The 19,681-nt window shown below is 41.4% G+C and overlaps 2 protein-coding genes across 2 annotated transcripts; one reads left to right on the top strand and one right to left on the bottom strand.

The window, feature by feature from the left end:
- Positions 1 to 1,607: 1,607 nt before the first annotated feature.
- On the top strand, positions 1,608 to 16,100 carry LOC307087592 (apolipoprotein B-100-like; the record flags this gene model as incomplete). Its single annotated transcript, XM_079753210.1, has 26 exons — positions 1,608 to 1,662; positions 2,091 to 2,135; positions 2,514 to 2,626; positions 2,731 to 2,876; positions 3,151 to 3,298; positions 4,394 to 4,540; positions 4,878 to 5,002; positions 5,210 to 5,295; positions 5,400 to 5,850; positions 5,956 to 6,073; positions 6,197 to 6,343; positions 6,471 to 6,682; positions 6,891 to 7,110; positions 7,224 to 7,361; positions 7,468 to 7,671; positions 7,770 to 7,937; positions 8,035 to 8,237; positions 8,337 to 8,513; positions 8,620 to 8,744; positions 8,868 to 9,069; positions 9,224 to 9,396; positions 9,492 to 9,667; positions 9,786 to 9,901; positions 10,014 to 10,387; positions 10,492 to 14,867; positions 14,982 to 16,100. The coding sequence occupies 26 exons, from the start codon at positions 1,608 to 1,610 to the stop codon at positions 16,098 to 16,100; spliced, it is 9,564 nt and encodes a 3,187-aa protein (XP_079609336.1).
- Positions 16,101 to 18,100: 2,000 nt separating this feature from the next.
- Positions 18,101 to 19,377, bottom strand: LOC307087820 (rho-related GTP-binding protein RhoB-like). Its single transcript, XM_079753473.1, has one exon. The coding sequence runs from the start codon at positions 19,224 to 19,226 to the stop codon at positions 18,642 to 18,644; it is 585 nt and encodes a 194-aa protein (XP_079609599.1). The 5' UTR covers positions 19,227 to 19,377; the 3' UTR covers positions 18,101 to 18,641.
- Positions 19,378 to 19,681: the final 304 nt, after the last annotated feature.

Consider the following 19,681-nt stretch of genomic DNA (forward strand, 5'->3'; position numbering starts at 1 on the left):
CCTTGTATGTACTCACTGTGATCACATTTCTCCTCTGTGAGGACATTAAAGAATAAACCTGAATCTCAATCTGAAAATGCAGAGTAAGGATTCATTGGTTTGGGGTACACAGGGCAAGAAACAACAAGTGACATGTCAGGATGCTAAAGAGCAGTAGACCAGACACATCGTCTACTCATTGTTTGATTATCAGACATGACACAATTATACTATCACTGCTGGAACTCCTTTTGATAACCAGAGCTTGACCTGTGTGTTCATGGTGATACCGTAGATTTGTAACTATTGGCAACGTTTTGGAACAATAATAAGAATATTATTAAGAATCCGATAATCATTTATTGCGATTGTTGTGGTTTTTATTGCAATTGTTTTTATTTGGTTGCCTTTGTCATTGTTTTCATACAAAAATATAATTTATTATTATTTTTATTATTATTGTTATTATTTGATTGTATTTGTTATTTTGATATTTAAATAAGAAAATAATGAAGTTACTCCATCCGATGCTCTTTATTAAAATGTGTCCAATGCTTCTTTTGTACAATTGACCAGATCGACGGGTGGTTAATTAATCAACAACCTCACAGCCATTTTCCTTTGGTTATCATGGTTTTTAGACCTTGTTGTTCCTTGTGTAATGTATTCTCTTGCTGATTAATTACAATAGTTCCTTGCATTGACAGAGTGCATGACCTCATCCTGATACAGAGGTTTCTGAGACTTCCCTAATTAGGGTAAAAGGTTAGTGGCTATGCCTGAAACCCAAAGTGCAACATTATTCATCTCAGATTATTGATTATTTTGACTATGCCAGGACATCATAATATAGTACTGATTTAAAGACTAAACATCAAAAATATTGTTATCTGTTTTAATTAATTTTCATTAACTATTCATCTATGGATCTTGGCTTTGTGTAACATGGTTGTATTAAACACAACATGCCTTCAATGAGGCACCATAATAACAGTACCACCGTTTCCTCTCCTCCCTTCTCTAAAACCACACACATCACTTAGTATCTGTTTTGAGAACATCAATCATGGCTTCAACATGTAGGTTATAATGTGAAAGAAGTTGGTGAACGTCCTTTGAAAGTTTAAATTATTGAATGTGTAACTTTTTGTTGAGTTATTGTGTTTCGGGCCTAGGGTTCAAAGTGATCAATTACATTATGACCTGAGTCCCATCTCCAGATGGGTGATGTCCTTCAAGTGTTTATTACGGAAATATCTTAAACAATTCTAATCCCAGAGTTACAAATCTATTTCAGCATACATAGAAACCCCAGTATGGAAAAATACTCAACCTGGAATAATCAACCCCATGGTTTTGAAACCGTTCTTTAATTTGATGCAATCAGCCTCATCATCCCGAGTGCTGACAGATAAGTCTTTGTGAAATGCTTTTACCTTTGGCCTGCCACAAGGACGGCTTAGACTTTGGAACCAGGGCAGCACCGTTGCTGCAACCCATGCTGATCCCATACAGAAAAGTGGGAGAGGTATAAAAGACACAGAGACAAAGCACAGAGATTAGTCTTAACGGAAACAAGAGGACTCCATTACCCTGAAGGACCTCAAAGAGCTCCTTCTAAACCCATCATGGGGGGTATTAAGCTATTCCTTTGGACCTTGCTTGGAACATACGCATTGGCCCGTGAGTACCTTTTGAAGAGAAACTAAATGAGTGAGGTCTACAATGCCAATACTAAATCCTTGGTAGATTAGAATTGAGATTTTTTTAATGTTTTTGTGAAATTGTATATGTGGGTTGATTTAATTTTGAATGACGTTTTGAAGTATTTAATGAAGAATGCTGTGTACTATTCGAGGGAATAACATTTGATTTTTACGTTTAATCTTCATGGTAAAAATGATGCCCAAATGGGAATTCCATTGTTGTTCTTTATGATTTCTTAAGTATAATATTATGCATATTTCTGCTAAACAAAATATTTGGGAAATTTGAACGCAAACTGTGATTTTACATACCATTTTACGTGTATTGATGGTATGTTTGGAAGAGAATCATTGTTTCCTTGCTTTCCAAATTTGCAAGCATTCTTATTTTTTTACATTTTACAGAACAAGAAGCGGTAAATCTTGATGGATCATCTTCAACTTGTTTTTGTAAGTTGTACAAAGTCATCAGCAATATAAGGAATACAATCGATGCTATTGGAACAATATAGTTGTGTAGCGTTGATTAAAGTAGTTAGCTTTGGGATCGAAAAGATGAAACAGTTTATATTCCCTGAAGTAATTTAGTTCAGATTGACTTCATCAGCAGCTGCACCCTGCCCGTTGACCCCGTTATGATGACATCAACATCATTATCAGATCCTTTTGATACCTGAGTCAACGCTACTAACTGTTGATTAGCAATTCATGGCTGTACCGTAGTCCATGGTTCCTTTCTTCTTGGCATAGGATTGTAACTATTTTAAATATGACCTCACCAAACAGATCCACCTTTTAATTAAAATAAATATACTTCCAACTTTTTAGTGGCCAAAAGATTCAAGAACTTCAGGAGGTTCGCGTACGACTACGAAGTGGAAACACTCAATGGCGTCAAGGGAGCGACTCCTGTCCAGAACGGCCCCAAAGTCTCCTGCAAGGTAGGCGCCAAACTCCTGCCCCTCTCCTGCCAACACAAACCATTCCCCCGCAGTTTCTGGAGAAAGACAGCATACCTAAAAACCTCCTCACATCTGTTGCACAGGTTGAGCTCGAGGTACCTCAGACGTGTAGCTTCATCCTGCGCACCACGGACTGCTCTCTGACCGAGGTCACCGGCATCGATGAGCAAGGCACCCCGGTGTTTGGAGCCGCTGCCGGTTCGGAGGCCTTCAAAGCTGCCATGGCAAAGTAAGAGATCCGGCATTCGTTTGAATCCAGTTGTTGTGTGTTACATAGTGGTGATCCAGATATTGATTTGAAGATGCTCCCATATTAATTAATGCATTTATTCCTAACATTTATTCATGAAATGTATTATGTAAATAAATGAATGCACAAATTAAGCAGACCGCTAAATAATCATAATTGACTAATACACGATAAAACAAAAAGCAAAATCGTTTTTTCTTTGGAAGCACAGGTAATGCAGATTGGCTCAGTAAACCCTTTCCTTTTTTCCCAGGAACGCCCTGATGTTCACGGTGGACATTGAGAACGCAGTCTCCCTGTTCCCTGAGGAGGGAGAACCCACGAGCATCCTGAACGCCAAGAGGGGAATCGTCTCTGCCCTGATGGTGCCTGCCATGGAGGAGGACAAGAGCCGAGGAATGGTAGGCTTTGAGTGTGTGTGCTGTGCGCGTGTGATTGTGTGAAGCCGTCTGGATTTTCAAAACATAGAATTCAGGTTTGGCAGTAAAATCTGTTGTTTTTTAGACCCAGATAAAAAAACTGCGTAATGGCAAGATAAGCAGCCCCAAACGCAGTTGGTAAATAGCATCCTGTAACATCATGTTCTCACAAAGACAGTCCACATGCTGGTCATAGTCCACCACGTGCTTATCTCTATAATGACATCCACGTTGCTGTCATAACAAGTAGTCTAATCTAATCTGGAGTTCAAAAGGGCAAATAATCCCATTAAGTGTGGATTATCTTTTAACTGTAATCGCCTTTAACAAAAGTACCTAATGTTGCTAATACTGAATGAATATAATTATGAATAATTATAAAAAGTAATATTTTACTATATTTCAATAACTGCTACTACTACTGCTACTCTGCTACTTAAGATAATGCATTATTATAGTTAATAATAGGGCTGGGTAAAAATATCAATTCATCAATGCACTGCAATTTATTTGTTCTCAATTCAATTGCGATTCAGATTTTTTTGAAATCGATTATTCCATAAAGAAAAAAAAAAGAAGCATACTCAGTCATTGTAATCTAGAAGCGAGTATGCCTAAATGTACATGCCCTTTTACATTTGTCCATGTTATGATTATTACTTTTATGCTGCAAGTTTAGCTCAGGAACAATACTATACAATGGTGTATTCCCTTTTTGCTAGTTAAAGCACAATGAAATGGTTAATTCATTTTGAAATGGTTAATTCTAAATAATATTTAGGTATTTTTGTCCTATGCACTGATTATTGAATCGATATCGAGGCAATTGGAGCAATATCAAATTGAATCGAATCGATATCGAATCGATTCAAGACCTAAAGAATCAAATTTAATTGAATTGTGAGGTACCTGGCAATACCCAGCCCTAGTTAATAATAATAATAATAATAATAATAATAATAATAATAATAATAATGATAATAATATACAAATAACCAAAACCAAGCGATTAGCAATTCATTTCTTTCACCTGTCTTTCATGTTCTCACAACAATCCATGCATGTTGTTCCCCCCAGACCACCGTGCACGGAGAATGTGGCACTGACTTCACCGTCACCTCGGGAGAGGCAACCGATGTCACCGTCAGCCGGGACCTGTCCAAATGCAGAAGCGCCTCTCCCCAGAGAGAGCCCACCAGCCCCCTGGCCCTCATCTCTGGCATGGTATGGATGGTTCATTTGTAGATATTAAATGTATAGTTTCTTACCCAAACCTGTTATGACTCTAGTTTGTTTTTCAAGTACTTTTCATTTGGATAGCATTTAATCACAAATGAATGGTTGTCATAACACTTGTTAATATTATATCAGAGATAATCTGTTTGCAAAAAAATTCAAAATAATCCCACAGCAGGCCATATCTGTATTTGTGTACATTAGGTATTTGATATATACTCATGGTGCTTTTATGCAATGAACTCTAACTCTCTCTCAGAGTGTCATGTAGTGCTCTTCATTTTTCCATTTTTCCAAACATTAAATGTCTTCCTCAAACCCTCAGCACTACCCTCTGAGCAAGTTGATTGGCAGCACTCAGACCTGCAACTACAAGTTTGATGCCAGCAAAAAACACATGGTGTCCGCAGTCTGCACTGAGAAACATCTCTTCCTGCCTTTCTCTAGCCAGTAAGTTTTGAACAACAACACAGCTGTGCTCTATTGATTCTTGGCCCTCTATTATGGTTGGATGTGAAGTTGTACATGTGTATGTTCACGTGAACATTCACGTCAACATACAGTCCAATCCAAACAGTTTGAGAATTATTTTTGAGGTACGATGCCAACTTTTATGTTTAATTTGCTGAAATCTGGACCACCTATTACCATCAACAGAAATGAGTATGGGATGTCCACCAAGGTGAGCCAGACCTTGTTCCTGAGGGAAAGCAACAAGATAAACGACAGGATCTTCAACTACAGTGAGGAAAAGGCTTTAGAGAGCACATTTTACTAAAAGTCACACAACGCTGAAATGTCCCTGTGGCCATTTTCTAAACCTCCTCTATCTCCTCCCTCTCTGAAGACGCCAACAACCTCCGCTCATTGCACATGGAAGCCACAGAGGACAAGGCCATCATCCAGACCAAGGAGGCCGTCCTTGCCAGCCTGAGGGAACTGAGCACTCTGGCCCAGGAGACAGAAGGCCAGCGGCGCGCCAGCATCTTCCACAAGCTCGTCACCGAGCTGCGGGGCCTGAACGACGAGGTCCTGACCACCAGCACACCCGAGATGATGGAGCTGTCCAGCAGCCTGACGTGGCAGGCCCTGGCTCAGTGCGGTACACCCGAGTGCACCAGCGCCATCCTGTCCATCCTGAGGACCTTCGAGCCCGATGCCATCGAGGTGGACGCCGTCGTCTACGCCATGGGCCTGCTGCCCAGCCCCTCTGCCCTGCTGCTCAAGGACATGCTGCTCATGGCTCAGTACAAGCAGAGCAAGCCAATCATGTTCGCCCTCAGCAATGTGGTTAGAAAGTAAGTGAAAAAAACAAAAGAATCCACTACCTTCAGAAAAAATGAAACAAAGAGAATGAGAGAATTGCAGGTTGTTATATATTATCATTTGCCTGTTATTTCCAGACAATTCCAGGCTGACCAGCAGGTCACCCCTGCTATCACTGCTGTGGCCGAGTTCATCGCATCCCTTTTGAGCTCAGACTGCCCTGGGGAAAAAGATCTCACTTACCTGACCTTGAGGGTAGGCCGCCATTAGCTTTTCTTAAATCCTCTCATTCCATTAAAACTGAAAATGGTAAGCTTAATTTCAATATTAAAACAATATTTATTGTTCATTTGTTTCATTTCCTTACTCACTTTCTAGGTTGTTGGTAACATGGGAGAGGCCATGGAAGCCGCAGATCCCTCTATTAAGAGCACCCTGCTCAAGTGCATGAGACAGCCTGCCACCACCTTGTCCGTTCAGCTGGCCGCCATCCAGGCTTTCAGACGCATGCAGCTCACTGATGAGGTTAATAGCCCTCACTTGTCGTCATCCTTATATGTCTTGCCAAGGTTATACACACAGAAGTCCTCTTGCCTCTTGAGTCACTAGGGGACACAGGTGGATCAGCTCTGTGCTCTGTGTTACCGTACAGGTGCGTGCCAACCTCCAGAGGGTCGCCACATACGCCAAGGGTGCAGTGCAGAAGCGCCTGGCCGCCTACCTGATACTGATGAGAAATCCCAAGACCAGTGACCTGGAGATGGTCAAGAAGTTGTTCAAGCAGGAACAGAACCCACAGGTCAAGGCCTTTTTGACATCTCACATCTACAACATTGTGTCCTCCACGGATCGCAACTCCAAGAAGTAAGGATACCTACATGTGTACACAGAAACAAATGTTACATGAAGTTCAGAGTTATTTTTCAGATTTCATTTTTGTTCCCCTTCCCAGTGACTCAGCGCAGTGTAGGACAGTCATGGCGAGACACAAACATAATAGTGCAGGTGTAGCAATTGTTTCACCATTATTATTGTGTTTGCTAAGGTTCCTTCCATATATTTTTCCCCTTAGGCTTGCCAAGAGGATTATGGAAGTCCTGCAGAACACTGATGTGCCCACTCATACCGACTACACCACTCTGTCACGCAACTACAAACTGGGAATTGCACATAAATCCATGCAGGCCAACACTAAGGGTAACATCATCTTCGACCTCAGCAGCCAGCTGCCCAGAGAGGTCATGCTGGAAACTACGATGGAGGTCTTTGGTTACACCGTGGATATGTGGGAGGTACGAACAGCAACACTTCAATGCATGGGCTACGTCAGTAAATATCTGCAAGTAATGAATGTTTTCTACATTACCTGACTGTTCCAATGTGTAATCGTGTCGCTTGCTTGTAGATCGGCATGGATGGAAAGGGCTTTGAACCATCTATCGAGGCTCTGTTCGGAAAGAACGGATTCTTCCCTGACACCATTTCAAAGGCGCTCTATTGGGCAGTAGACAAAATGCCATTCAACAAGGATAATGGAAATAAGGTATACACTTTTGGTAGATACATTTTTGTGAACATAAATTTCCTATAACAAAATGTAAAACTATCTATTTGTGTTTAAATCTCAATTACCGTTTTGACCTCCATAGGTACCTGAGAACCTCGTGAAGGAGGTTGTTGCTAACTTCAACAAGCTGGTCAAGGAGCTCCAGGCCCAGGAATCCCCTGAGGCCATGGCCTACCTGAGGATCATGGGCACCGAGCTGGGCTACATCAAGGCCAGTGACCTGAAGGGCTACGCTGAATACGCTGCCATGTACTCCGAAATCTTAATGAAGATCATTCCCACAGAGGTAATTATTCCTCTTCATCCTGTTGTATGTACTACCTGTTATGTTGATTATGCTAATTTGGTTTAACAAACTATTTCCCCCTTTCCCTGTTGCATCAGACAATGCAAAAACTGATTTCCAACAAAGACAACGAGTTCTTTGCTCACTACATCTTCATGGACAACAAAGCCTGCGTGGCGACAGGATCCGGATTCCCTCTGAAGGTTGCCATGGCTGGCATATTTGCTCCTGGAGCAAAGGGAGGGCTTAGCATGACACCAAACATGGTAGGTATTCTTATTTTTCCCTGCAACCTTCTTGCCCAGGTAATATAAATAGTCTTGCAAATCCAATGATTTTGTTTGTTTTCGTTCCGTACAACAGGAAGTGTCCTTCAGGCCTTCTATGGGTATTGAGTTGGTGACCAAGATGGGAGTTCATGTTCCTGAGTTTGTAGACACCGATGTTGCGATGCATACTACCATATACCACGAGAGTGCTCTGAATGCCAGGATCGCCATGGAAAACAACCAAGTCAAGCTCTCTCTCCCTGCCCCACAAGGCTCCACCCAGCTCTTCAGCGTCAGGTACTGCTCACAAACCCCTCGTGAGTCCTCGCCTATAACATACATGTATGGGAATAGATGATTTAGAACCCCTATTTTCCTCTTCTCTCTTTGAAACAGCAATAATGTGCTACTTGTGAACAACGGCCGTGAGGAAGTGATCTTAGCCAAAGACGAAGGCAGGACAAACATTGTACAGTGCAAACCCTTCTTTTCTGGATTGAAGTACTGCACCACAGCCCGTTACTCCGCTGGCATCAACAACGCTCCTTACTTCCTCCTGACTGGGGAGACTAAGTATGTTCGACTCCTCTATCTGCTTTAAGGTCGTTTTGATCTGTTATGTTGGATCGTTTTACTGTTATAGATGGGTTTGTGGGAGTTAAGCATTTGCCCTCCTTAGGTTTGCTGTGGAGATCCAACCTACTGGGGATGTGACTGAGTACACTGCCACCATCGCCTACAAACTCCTCACAGAGGGCAAAGGGCGCCAGGTGGACTCTTTGAAAATGACCCTAAAAGCAGAGGGTACGGATGCATTGTTTTAACATTGATCATCAATATTTAGCTCATGTATTCTATGTATGCCCAGATTTTAAAGTGACAAATTCTAACAAACTTTAAAAATTTTGCTTCCCTTTGTGACTTTAGGCACTGCGTCAACTGAGGCCTCTGTCAACATGAAATACAACAGGAACAGGAATGTCTTCACCACCAATGTGCAAATTCCTGATTATGAGGTGGAGACCGGCATCAGAGTTGGCATGGTGGACAGCACCACAAAAGGCAGGGCTCTTACCTTTGACATCACCAACCAGAACATCCCCCAGTTGTCTCTGATTGGCCGTGCCAAGTAAGTCAATAAGTTACCCTCAATCAAGCGCTCGATTGTCTGTCCAAAACCTTTTGACAATTTGTTAAAGAGAAATGTGACACCTACTCTCTGTTCAAATGAATTCAGTTGGAAAATTGTTTAACCATTTGTGGGGGGTTCGTATATATTGCAGACTTCAGGACCAGACCGATGCAATGCTGCAGATGCAGCTGATAGTGCCCTCCATGAAGACTGACGCTTCCATCACAGCCACTCTGAAAAACTCTGAGGATCTTGTCCTGGAGATCAAGAGTGATGTCAAGCTCCCAGCAACCAACTCTGTCCAGGCAGTCGTCTTCAAATATGGTATGATATATGTCAACTTTTTGGGACTGTGAACCATCCAAAGACTAATGTTGTTGTGAATAGTTGCTAAAATTATAGTATTTTTTTGATTGAAGGTAAGGATCTGGCTGAGGTTACCCTTATGTCAAACATGAGTTCGGACATCAAGATGCTCCAGCCCTACACGGAGGCTCTCCAGGACTGGATGGAGCTACTTATGAATGAAGTCCTGGACCAGCAGGTGGTCAAGACTGACATGAAATTACGTCATATCTACAACAAGGCTCTTCAGGTTAGAAATAATCATTTTGTGTTTCATCATTTTACAATTTTAGAAATAAAACATATATTTTGGAATTATTAATAAACATAGTAGACCAACCTAACACAAAACCTTTTTTTTTCAAAAGACTGGCAATGTCTGGATGGACAAGCTCGCCTACGATGTTCCTTTTGTTCACACTCTGAAGAACAACCTGGCCGAGTTGGAAAAACCTACCGTGCCTGAGAACCTGTTCATGAATCTGTGAGTTGTGATAGATAAAATATATACATGATGTATAAATAAATACCATTTAAACTTTTGCATACAATATAAAAATGTGCTCTAAAATAATTAGTTTTTGTTTTTTTACTAGTGAAAGCCAGTTCAGATACCAGTTCAACAAAGACCGTGTATCCTTCACTCTTCCACTGCCTCTCGGAGGAAAGACATCCCAGGAGCTTCGGATCCCTCCCATGCTCACCACACCGCTCATTTCCCTGCCTCAGATTGGACTTGAGGTTTCTCCCAAGGAGATCAGCATTCCCACATTCACCATCCCCTCAGACTATGACCTCACCTTGCCTCTCATGGGAATGATGGAAGTGTCTGGAAAGGTCAAGTCCAACTATTACAACTTGGAGGGAACCATCTCTGCTGGCAACAACACAGTAGAGTCACCTAGTTATGTGGCAAAGATCAAAGTCATCGCTGACAGTCCCATGGAACTGTTCTCATTCACATCTGAGGGTAAGTTGATCTTGTTTGATATGTTCACAAATGTTATTGCAAAAATAGAATGTCTTAGGGTAAAATAACTATATTTTTACTGATGTTGTTGTTTTTATTTAAAGGAGCTGCGGAAATTAGTGACACACCCCAAGATGCGATCAAGGTTATCGTTGGTGGCTCTCTGAAGCACAGATTCATTGAGACAAGTTTTGAGGTCTTGGAAAAAATTGCCATCACAGACAAAGTGTTGTCTACTAGCAGCTACAATGGGAAGGCCTTCAGCCCCCTGGGTCTAGACACATCTTTGGACATCACCTCTCAGTACGCTCTGGCTTCCAATATGCTTACTGGAGATGCTAACATGGATGGAAGTCTGACAGTTGGATCCATGTCAGCCAGCACCAGCTATTCCCAAACCTTTTCTGCTGAACCTTTGAAGAAAGAAGCAAAAACTGAAGCCACACTGAGAGTAAATTCTGCGTTCCTGGAGGTTTTCAACAAAGCCACAGCCACCTTTGCTAATGAGCAACTACTGATTGAATCCAACACCAACGTAGACATTGACCCACTGAAGCACACCACTAAGTTTACCTTTGGTTACCAAGATTCCAAACTTACAATCCAGTCCAACTCTGCCACGATGGCTGATAAGCAAATGATTCGTAACCAGGTAGATTTCACTGCCTCTAGAGAAGGGGCAACTATCAGGGTAGAAAATCAGGCTGATGATACAATGAACAATGTCTACTCTCTGCTTTCTGGTTCAATTAACCCTTCCAGCATTGAGATCAATAGTGATGCCTCTCTAAACATCTTTGGAAGCCGTGCCTCTCACAAGGCAACTACGAGCCTGAACACGATTGGCCTAATCAGCAGCTGTACCACAACTGCACAGAGTAACCTGTTGACCTTTGAGAATGTTTTTGCTGGCACAGTTGACACTTCGGGAGCCACCATGACCATAAACACAAAGGGGGCTGTTAAGGAGAACACAGTGGAATTGAATGTTGATGCCAAGGCTCTCATCTCAGAGGTCTATCTCAACAGTATACTCAAGGGCAATGTCTTCGATGCCAACACCAGGAATAGGTTGAACTTCAGATTGAATAAGGAAGGCTGCTCCTTCTCCAACAACATGGTGGGATCGCTTGGTGAGATGAAGACTGACACCACCCAATCGCTGGATTTAACACTCAGATCGCTGACATTAAGCTCCAAGACAGACAACATCGTCAATACCGGAAACTACTACAAGCATGACATCACAGTTAACGTTGAGAGTTTCACCACTTCAGTCAATGTAAAGAATGATCTGAGGATTTTGGAAGTGAACTTTGAGAATGAGGCCCAGTTCGTAGCAAAGCCATACACAATAGAGATGACTGGCATTACGACAGGATTGTTGTCTGAAGAACAGCTCAGGCACACTTATGAATTCAAATTTGTTGATATGATCCTTTCTGCCAAGTCCAACACAAATGGTAAACTCCTGGGTTCTCAAATGACACATACCAGTGACATGGAGATTGCTGATTGGACCATGAAGTTCAACAACATGGCTAACATCAATACTAAGCCTCTCCGTCTTGATAGCACTGTGAAATCTATTGTTACGCCATTCAGCATGTCTATTGATGCTATTCTGAATTCAAATGGAGAAATCCAACTGTATGGAGAGCAGAGGGGTGATATCTACAGCAAGTTCCTTCTGAAGGCAGAGCCCCTCTCCATGGTTCAGTCATTTGAGTACAGGGCTTCAACCACTCACGAGCTACAAAATGGAGCCAGCTACAAGACAAACATGGACAACAAATTCAACAGCATGATGTCCCTTAAAGAGCAGAGTGTCACAGTGGGCATTGCATCTAAAATGAACAACCATGCACTTGATCATGAATTAACTGCATTCAACAAAGCTGAACAAATGGGAATGGCCATGAAGGGAGCCCTTGCCACGACCTTCTTCAATGGAGCCAGTGAGAACCATGACTACTCCATCTCTGGTTCTGTGAAATATGACAAGAGCAGCGATACCCACTTCATTCAGATTGAATTTTTAGAGTATCTGCCAGAAACTATTGGAGAATTGAAGAATCTAGTTGTGAGGCTGGTAGACAACAGCATGGACATGCTGAGGAATATTGATGCCTCCTATGAAATTACTGCCCAGATTCGTGGAAAGATGGGAGAGCTTAAAGATGCCATAGATACAATTAATCCCCAGCAGCTCATGCAAGACCTAAAAGACTTTGTTCAATCAATGGAACAGTACATGAACAACATGATGAACAAGCTCCCAGCTGAGGAACTTACCAACATGCTGAAATCAATCAAGGCTGATATAATGGAATGGATCAAGAAAAACAACATTGACAACAAGATCAATCGTATTTATGTACAGATCGAAGAGTTCCTGTCCAACTATGAGGTTGAAAAGATAATTGAGAAAATCATGGATGAGGCCATTGCAATTATGAAACAGTACAGGATCAGGGAAAGGATTCAGTCTGCATTGGCTGCTCTTAAAGCAATTGATGTCCAGCCTTTGATTAACAAAATAATGGCGCCAGTGAAGGAGTTGATAAAGGACATGTATGCCTTTGACTACAAGCAAATGGTGGAGGATGTCAGCATGTATTGTATCAGAATGATTGAAAACATCAAGTCTTATGATTATGAGACATTCACCATGGAACTGAAAGACAAAGTCTCTGAGATGACCAGGATTCCTTGCTTTGGAAAACTCTCTGGAGAGTTCAAAATTGTCTCACCTAACTACCAACTCCAGACCACTGCTTATCTGGCGAACACCACCAATACAGCGGTCACTCCAGAGTTCACAATGAACCTTAACTCACAGGCAACCTCCACTTTTGACATCCTTGCCTACACTTTGGATACCAGCGTATATTTGGCCATGCCCGAGAGAAGCCGCCTGACTTTCTCTGAAAACATCAAGGCAGTACACACTGCATTTACCATTGACCACCAGGGCTCAATGAGTCTCATTGGCCTATCGGCTCAGGCTTCTGCCAAGACGAATGCCAAGGCTACAACTGAGCCTTACGAAGCAGAGCTCGTCAGCAACGCAGTATTGTCCATTGATAGCGAAATGTTTGCCTCTCTGGATACAACATACAAACATGGAGTCAACATGCCACTCCTCAGCCTCTCCAGTGATGCTTCTGCTAACCAGAAAATGGCTGCACAGCTTAAGGATGGAATTCTTACTGTCAGTGTTAACAACAAGGGTCAGGGAACATACGCTCTCAAGGATCTCTCAGATGATATAGCACACAAGAGTGACATGGAGGCTGTGATCGACATCTCCACTGCCAAGGTGACTTACAACGACGAAACCAAGAGTGACCTCTTCAAGTTGATTGAAAATGTTGCTGCTGATATCCACTTTACTCGCTTTATCATCGTTGAGGGCAAGGTTGAGACAGAAAGTCCTTTCATGAAGAACAGTATGGCTGTGATGAAATTCCAGGCTAAGACTGAAGACCTGAAAATTACCTTGGATGCTTCTTATAATGCTGAGCTGGTCGGACCAGTAGCTGGAACTCTTGCAAACTCTGTCCTGGCTGTGGTCGCCCCATATGAGCTGATGTTTGACACCAAGAACAAGGCCAACGTCAAAGTAACCCTACCAATGAAACTCATCGGAAAGACAGATTTCCAGAATGATATGGCAATCAGTGCCAATTCTGATGTGCAGCAGGCCAGTTGGACAGGTCTTGCAAGGTTCAATCAATTCAAATACTCACATTACTTTACAATGGACAATCGTGAGAGGGAAATTCAGATCTTTGCACGGGTCAATGGAGATGCCAATCTTGATGTTCTTAAACAGCCTATTACAGTTCCTGAAATAAATGTTCCATTCTTTGGTCTGACAAGCCCCAAACTGGTAGACTACTCTCTGTGGGAAGACACTGGACTGAACATGCTCCTGGCAACAACTAAGCAGACTATCGATTTGGAGGCCAAGCTCAAATTCTCTCTTGCTCAAATGCAGAGGGACATACTCATCCCGGCCCTGAGTGATGCGACATACGAGTTCTCCATGAAGTCAGGATTGATCACGCTTAAAACTGATGCAAGTGTCATGAACCAAGGCGATATTACCATGAAGTTGAAAGCCTCCTCAATCTCCACGCTTGAAGATCTGAATGGACAAATTGAAGGAACTAGCATAATGAGCCGAGTCAATGGGATCAAACTGGCATCTTTGTATTCTCTAAAGCACACAATGGTGGAGGGAAACCATGACAGCACGATCAGCTTTACCGAGGGAGCTGTGGATGCTTCCATTAAGAATTCAGCAAAGATTGAGCTACGTACATTTAAAATGGAAATCAACCAGGAGATCCTTGGAAATCCACAGGAGGGAATCATCATCTCTATGTCCTGCCCATCAAGTGGACTTGTTGGATTCCAGTTGCAGACTCAGGTTCCACAACAAGTTAGTGGAAGAGTCTACGGCCGTTACCCGGTAAGCCATGTTTCCTTCCATCTGCTGACTGATGAGTTTGTTTTTTAACTGATGTTTGGCATGCTTATACTGACAATAGTATGATATTGTATTAACATATTCTTACATTTTCAGTCTGCACCCTCCGATGATGTTGAAATCTTGGCCATGAAGATGTCTGCAATGAATTGGGAAAAGCTGAGTGTCCAGACAACATGGAACACAGAGATGCCTTATGAAATGATGCTGAGATTGAAAACCGCTGTGCCTGCAACCTTTCAAATCCAGGAAATTGTCTCTATTCAAATTGGTAAGACCTACAACAAAATGACCAAGCTTGCTTCAAATCTTGCTGGTCCGATTGAAGAAGTTAAGAGACAGGGTACAGTAATGGTAAAGAGGTCTTATGACAACTTGAAAGATATGGATATTTCTAAAATGTCCAGCAGGGTCTCAGATAGCACTATGTTGATTCTCAGAGAATATCAAAAGAGCATCAGAATTATCTTTGATGCAGCCATTAAATTCCTCAGAGAGACCAAATTCCAAATGCCAGGATATGCCGAGAAAATTTCTGGTCTTGAAATCTACAGTAAAATGTCCACATTTGTTGCAGAAGTAGCCGAAGACGTAATTGTAAAAGTTCCTGAATTATTTGCCACAAAGTTTACGGCAGTTCTTGAAAATTTCCGAGGGCTGGAATTCAGTTTCCCTGGCTCTAGTCTCATTGTCAAAGGAAATGAAATCCTTGATGACTTAGTAGTTGCAATGAAGAGGATCAGGACTCAAGTAATTGCAGTGATAAAGAAATTGGGGGATATTCAATTAGAAGACATTCTTAAGAGGGTGTCTGTGTTAATTAATGCTTCAGTTGAGAAAGCTGATCAACTCTTTAATTCCCTTAACACTCAAAATCTAGAAAAGGTTTCTGCTTGGGCTTCTAATGTGTATGCTGATGCCATGAATTCCAATGTCCTGGCTGATTTCACCAAGCATATTTTTGAGGCCAGAAGAATAGTTATGGACTATTTCAATATTATCAAAACCAGGTGCCAGGATGTTTTAGCTGACACGTCTGTTGAACAGCTTCAAGCTGACATCCAGGCTTGGATTGACAGCATGGTAAAACGGTTGAATGCTTTCCACAACAATGTCATTCAGTATCTTAAAATGAATACAAAAACAGTTGAGCAGTATGTGCGAGTAAGTGACAGACAGATGGATATTGACATTCCATTCCCGTTGTTTGCTTAAAAACAACTAACTTGCCAACATACAAGTTTTGTTTTACTCAATAGCATGTCCTGAGTTAAATTATTATGTAGCAACATATAAAAAGGTTTTTCAACCACAAACAAGTATTGTCCATGATGCCCATACTCCTCTCCCTATTAATTTTGGTTTATTTTCTCTCTGTAATGTGTAATCTTGTTGAAGATACTGTACTTAAATGGTGTAAATTCCCCAGTACAAATTCATTAATAAAGAAACTGTACTGCATATATACCAGTGTATGACTATTTATTATTATATATTTTATGTATTATTAATATATCATTTACAACAGGGCAGAATATCGGGGCCTATGTCCAGCCGACACAACATCACATTATTGGCTTAAAGCTAATCATTTTCACATGCTGTTTTCACACATTGGAAGTAGTGAGACAGAGCTTGTAATCTCAAATGATTCAATGTACTATTAGTGATCTTCTAGTCAAAGATTTAACCAAGTCGACGTAAAAAAAAAGATATATTAGAGAAACTTTTATAAAATGGTAGTTTTAATTTTTTAACCACTATGTTAATGCTTTTTCAGCCAAAGGCTGAAAAAGCATTGACATAGTGGTTAAAATGTTGTGGTGGAAGGGCTTCTCTAAGTATTTGTTCTACTTGTATTGCGCAACAAATTGACTGTAAGGGTAGGACAGAATTAAATACACAATTTTGTTATATATTTATCAAGGTGTGATTCAACAGGCATGTGAAATCAACAGGCATTAATCATGTTCATGTTGAAATATAATAGAATAATTCCAAACAATCATATCACAATATTTGTAAAAATAAACATTGATTATTATAAATATTAAGTCTTAATACCTGTGTAGTTAAAAGGGTTAGAAATGACTTCAAAATGTTGATTTATTTTGTTGATAGGTGTGGGCAATAATAAGGGGAATTTGAAGGATTTTAATAAATTTGGGGCTTGGTTGGGTGCATGGGTGTCGAGTAGTGTGAAGTAAATCTACTGCTTGCTTAACGCAAGGAGGACCGAAAATATAGTTACCTTTTTATTAACAATATGATATTCCAGGGATTTCTTTTAATATATGTTTACAAATTCTCCCTGACTGGGAATCAGTAGATACTGCCATCGTATGGGTTTTGAAAGAACTAACCACACCCTGATAACTAAAGGAATGGGTCATGTGTTGCAGAATGTTTGTTCAATACCAATCATAGGTCTGGAACTATTATTGGCTACCTTTATTTACTTTTCATATTTATATCATATATTGTTATATTTCATCTTAATGTTGGTAAAACTGATATGAAAATTGTATGTTTCCTCTGATGACTGAATTCAATATAGTAATATATTAGTTGGAGGTGACTGGTTTGGAGCTATTCATTTCTGTTGCTATTGAGTCAGAGGTAAAAGGAGGAGCATGTCATTGGCACCACATTTATACCCACAGTAAATAAACTGAAATGTCGATTTGTTGCCTAACTGAAGTTTCTCTGTTATAAAAAACAACATGTCAAATGGCGTTACCAAATTTTGATCAATTAATAAATAACTCAACAGGCTGAACTTTCTCAAAATCGAATTACAGATCAAGTACAATGTGATATTACTAGATTCTAATGAATGGTCTGCATTAAAAAAGGGACTCCATCTTACATATCACTGGCTAATTTGCAATTATTTGGATTTCTCGTTGTTCAAAGCCTTCTCTATACCCTTCTTGCTTCCTGTCGGCTGTTTGCTTCATCATGTTTTCGTAGTCCAAGATTTAGGCCTACACACTTTCAGGATATGGACAAGAGCAGTCCTCTTGTTATGATGCATATTTTCTTTTTTAATACTAGGCCAACTGCTTTATTGTGTTGTGATAGTAGCCTACCTGTCAGACTGTTGGCCTTCAAACCTTGCAGTTTAGTATTCTAGGCAGACCTTTGCTCAATCACAGAAATGTACATTTTACTTTACATCTGCTAATTTCCTCACAGATAGTAAACTTGGACCACCATTAGTTTACAGTGCATTTGTGTTTTTTATTATAAACAAGCAGAAATGCAAAGGATTATTGCCATCACCATTACTCTGCCTCTGATGCATTCCTTTTTTTAATACTCTATTGTGTCACTGTGTAATCGTGTCAGAAGGATTTGAATTCCCAGAGGCAGAAATATTTATGGACATAATAGCCATATCAGAAAGTTGCATATGAAATGTCTCATTGTGCAAGTGAGACAATCGATTTAAAACTGACCTCAGGCTAGCCTTCAAACCATTTCATGTTATTTGTTCGTTGATTCCGAAAATAAATCTTGCACAAAAATGTTTTTAGCCTACTAATATGTTTAGAGCAGAGTACTAAAGTACATATAATAGAATCATGTGCCTTTAAAACGAACTAAGCAACACATGTTAGGCATTCATTCATCATGTGATAAGAGTTTGTGAGCAATAAGAGTTGAACACACTGCGGCCTTGGCCATAACAAGTCCCACTTCATCTTGACCACAGCCCAAGTGTTAAAAAGCAGCTTTAAGCAAAATGTTCCCTCACAGCAAAAGGCAGCAGTTCACACAGCCACCCGGTCGTCTTTGTTTTAAGGATGCCTTGGTTGCGGTCTCAAACACTTCCCATATTCCATCTTTGGTTTTAGCAGAGCACTCCAGATAGTCATACGCCCCGATGCGCATCGCCATCGCCCGTCCATCGTCCGCCTTCACCGGCTCTTGTTTTAACCTCGACAGTTCATACTTGACGGTCTCGTCGTTGCGTAGATCCTTTTTGTTGGCGACCAAAATGATTGGCACGTTGGGACAGAAATGTTTGACTTCTGGGACCCACTTTTCCGAAATGTTCTCCAGGGAGTCTGGACTGTCCACTGAGAAACACATGAGGATGACATCAGTGTCCGGGTAGGACAGCGGACGGAGGCGGTCGTAGTCCTCCTGGCCGGCGGTGTCCCACAGCGCCAGCTGGACCTGCTGGGAGTCCACCTCGATGTCCGCCACGTAGGTCTCGAACACCGTGGGGACGTACACCTCCGGGAACTCGTCCTTGGAGAACACGATCAGCAGGCAGGTCTTACCGCAGGCGCCGTCTCCCACCGCCACCAGCTTCTTCCGTATATCTGCCATTAGGTTTCAACTTCGATAGCCTAACTATAGCCTGCGTATAACATTGGGAGCACTTTATTCGTCTTCGATTACAGTGTATAAGCATGTGATACTCAGACTAACAAAATGGGACTGTTTCAAAGACGACGCACTGTGTTGTGAACACTGAACATTGCCAGTAACTGCTGCCCTTCGTTTATAAAGCACAGGCGTTTTCTTAATATAGCAATCCAATCGGAAGGGGGGAAGTAAGATCCTTTTTGGTTACAGCGAGAGGTGATTGGATCCCAACATTTTCCCTGATGTAAAGGAGGGTCTTGTCCTCGAGGTCCCACCCGATCCAGACCCAGCTCGGATCCTTACAGTCCAGCTACGCAGGGACGTCATCATATTTTTGGATTCCCATTTTTTTTTACGTTTTATTTTCTCCGTTATTCACAACTGGGCCCGACATCTCTAAACATGACGAGGTCTAA

Source organism: Pollachius pollachius (assembly GCF_949987615.1).
Source record: "Pollachius pollachius genome assembly, chromosome: 16".
Taxonomy (NCBI): Eukaryota; Metazoa; Chordata; class Actinopteri; order Gadiformes; family Gadidae; genus Pollachius; species Pollachius pollachius.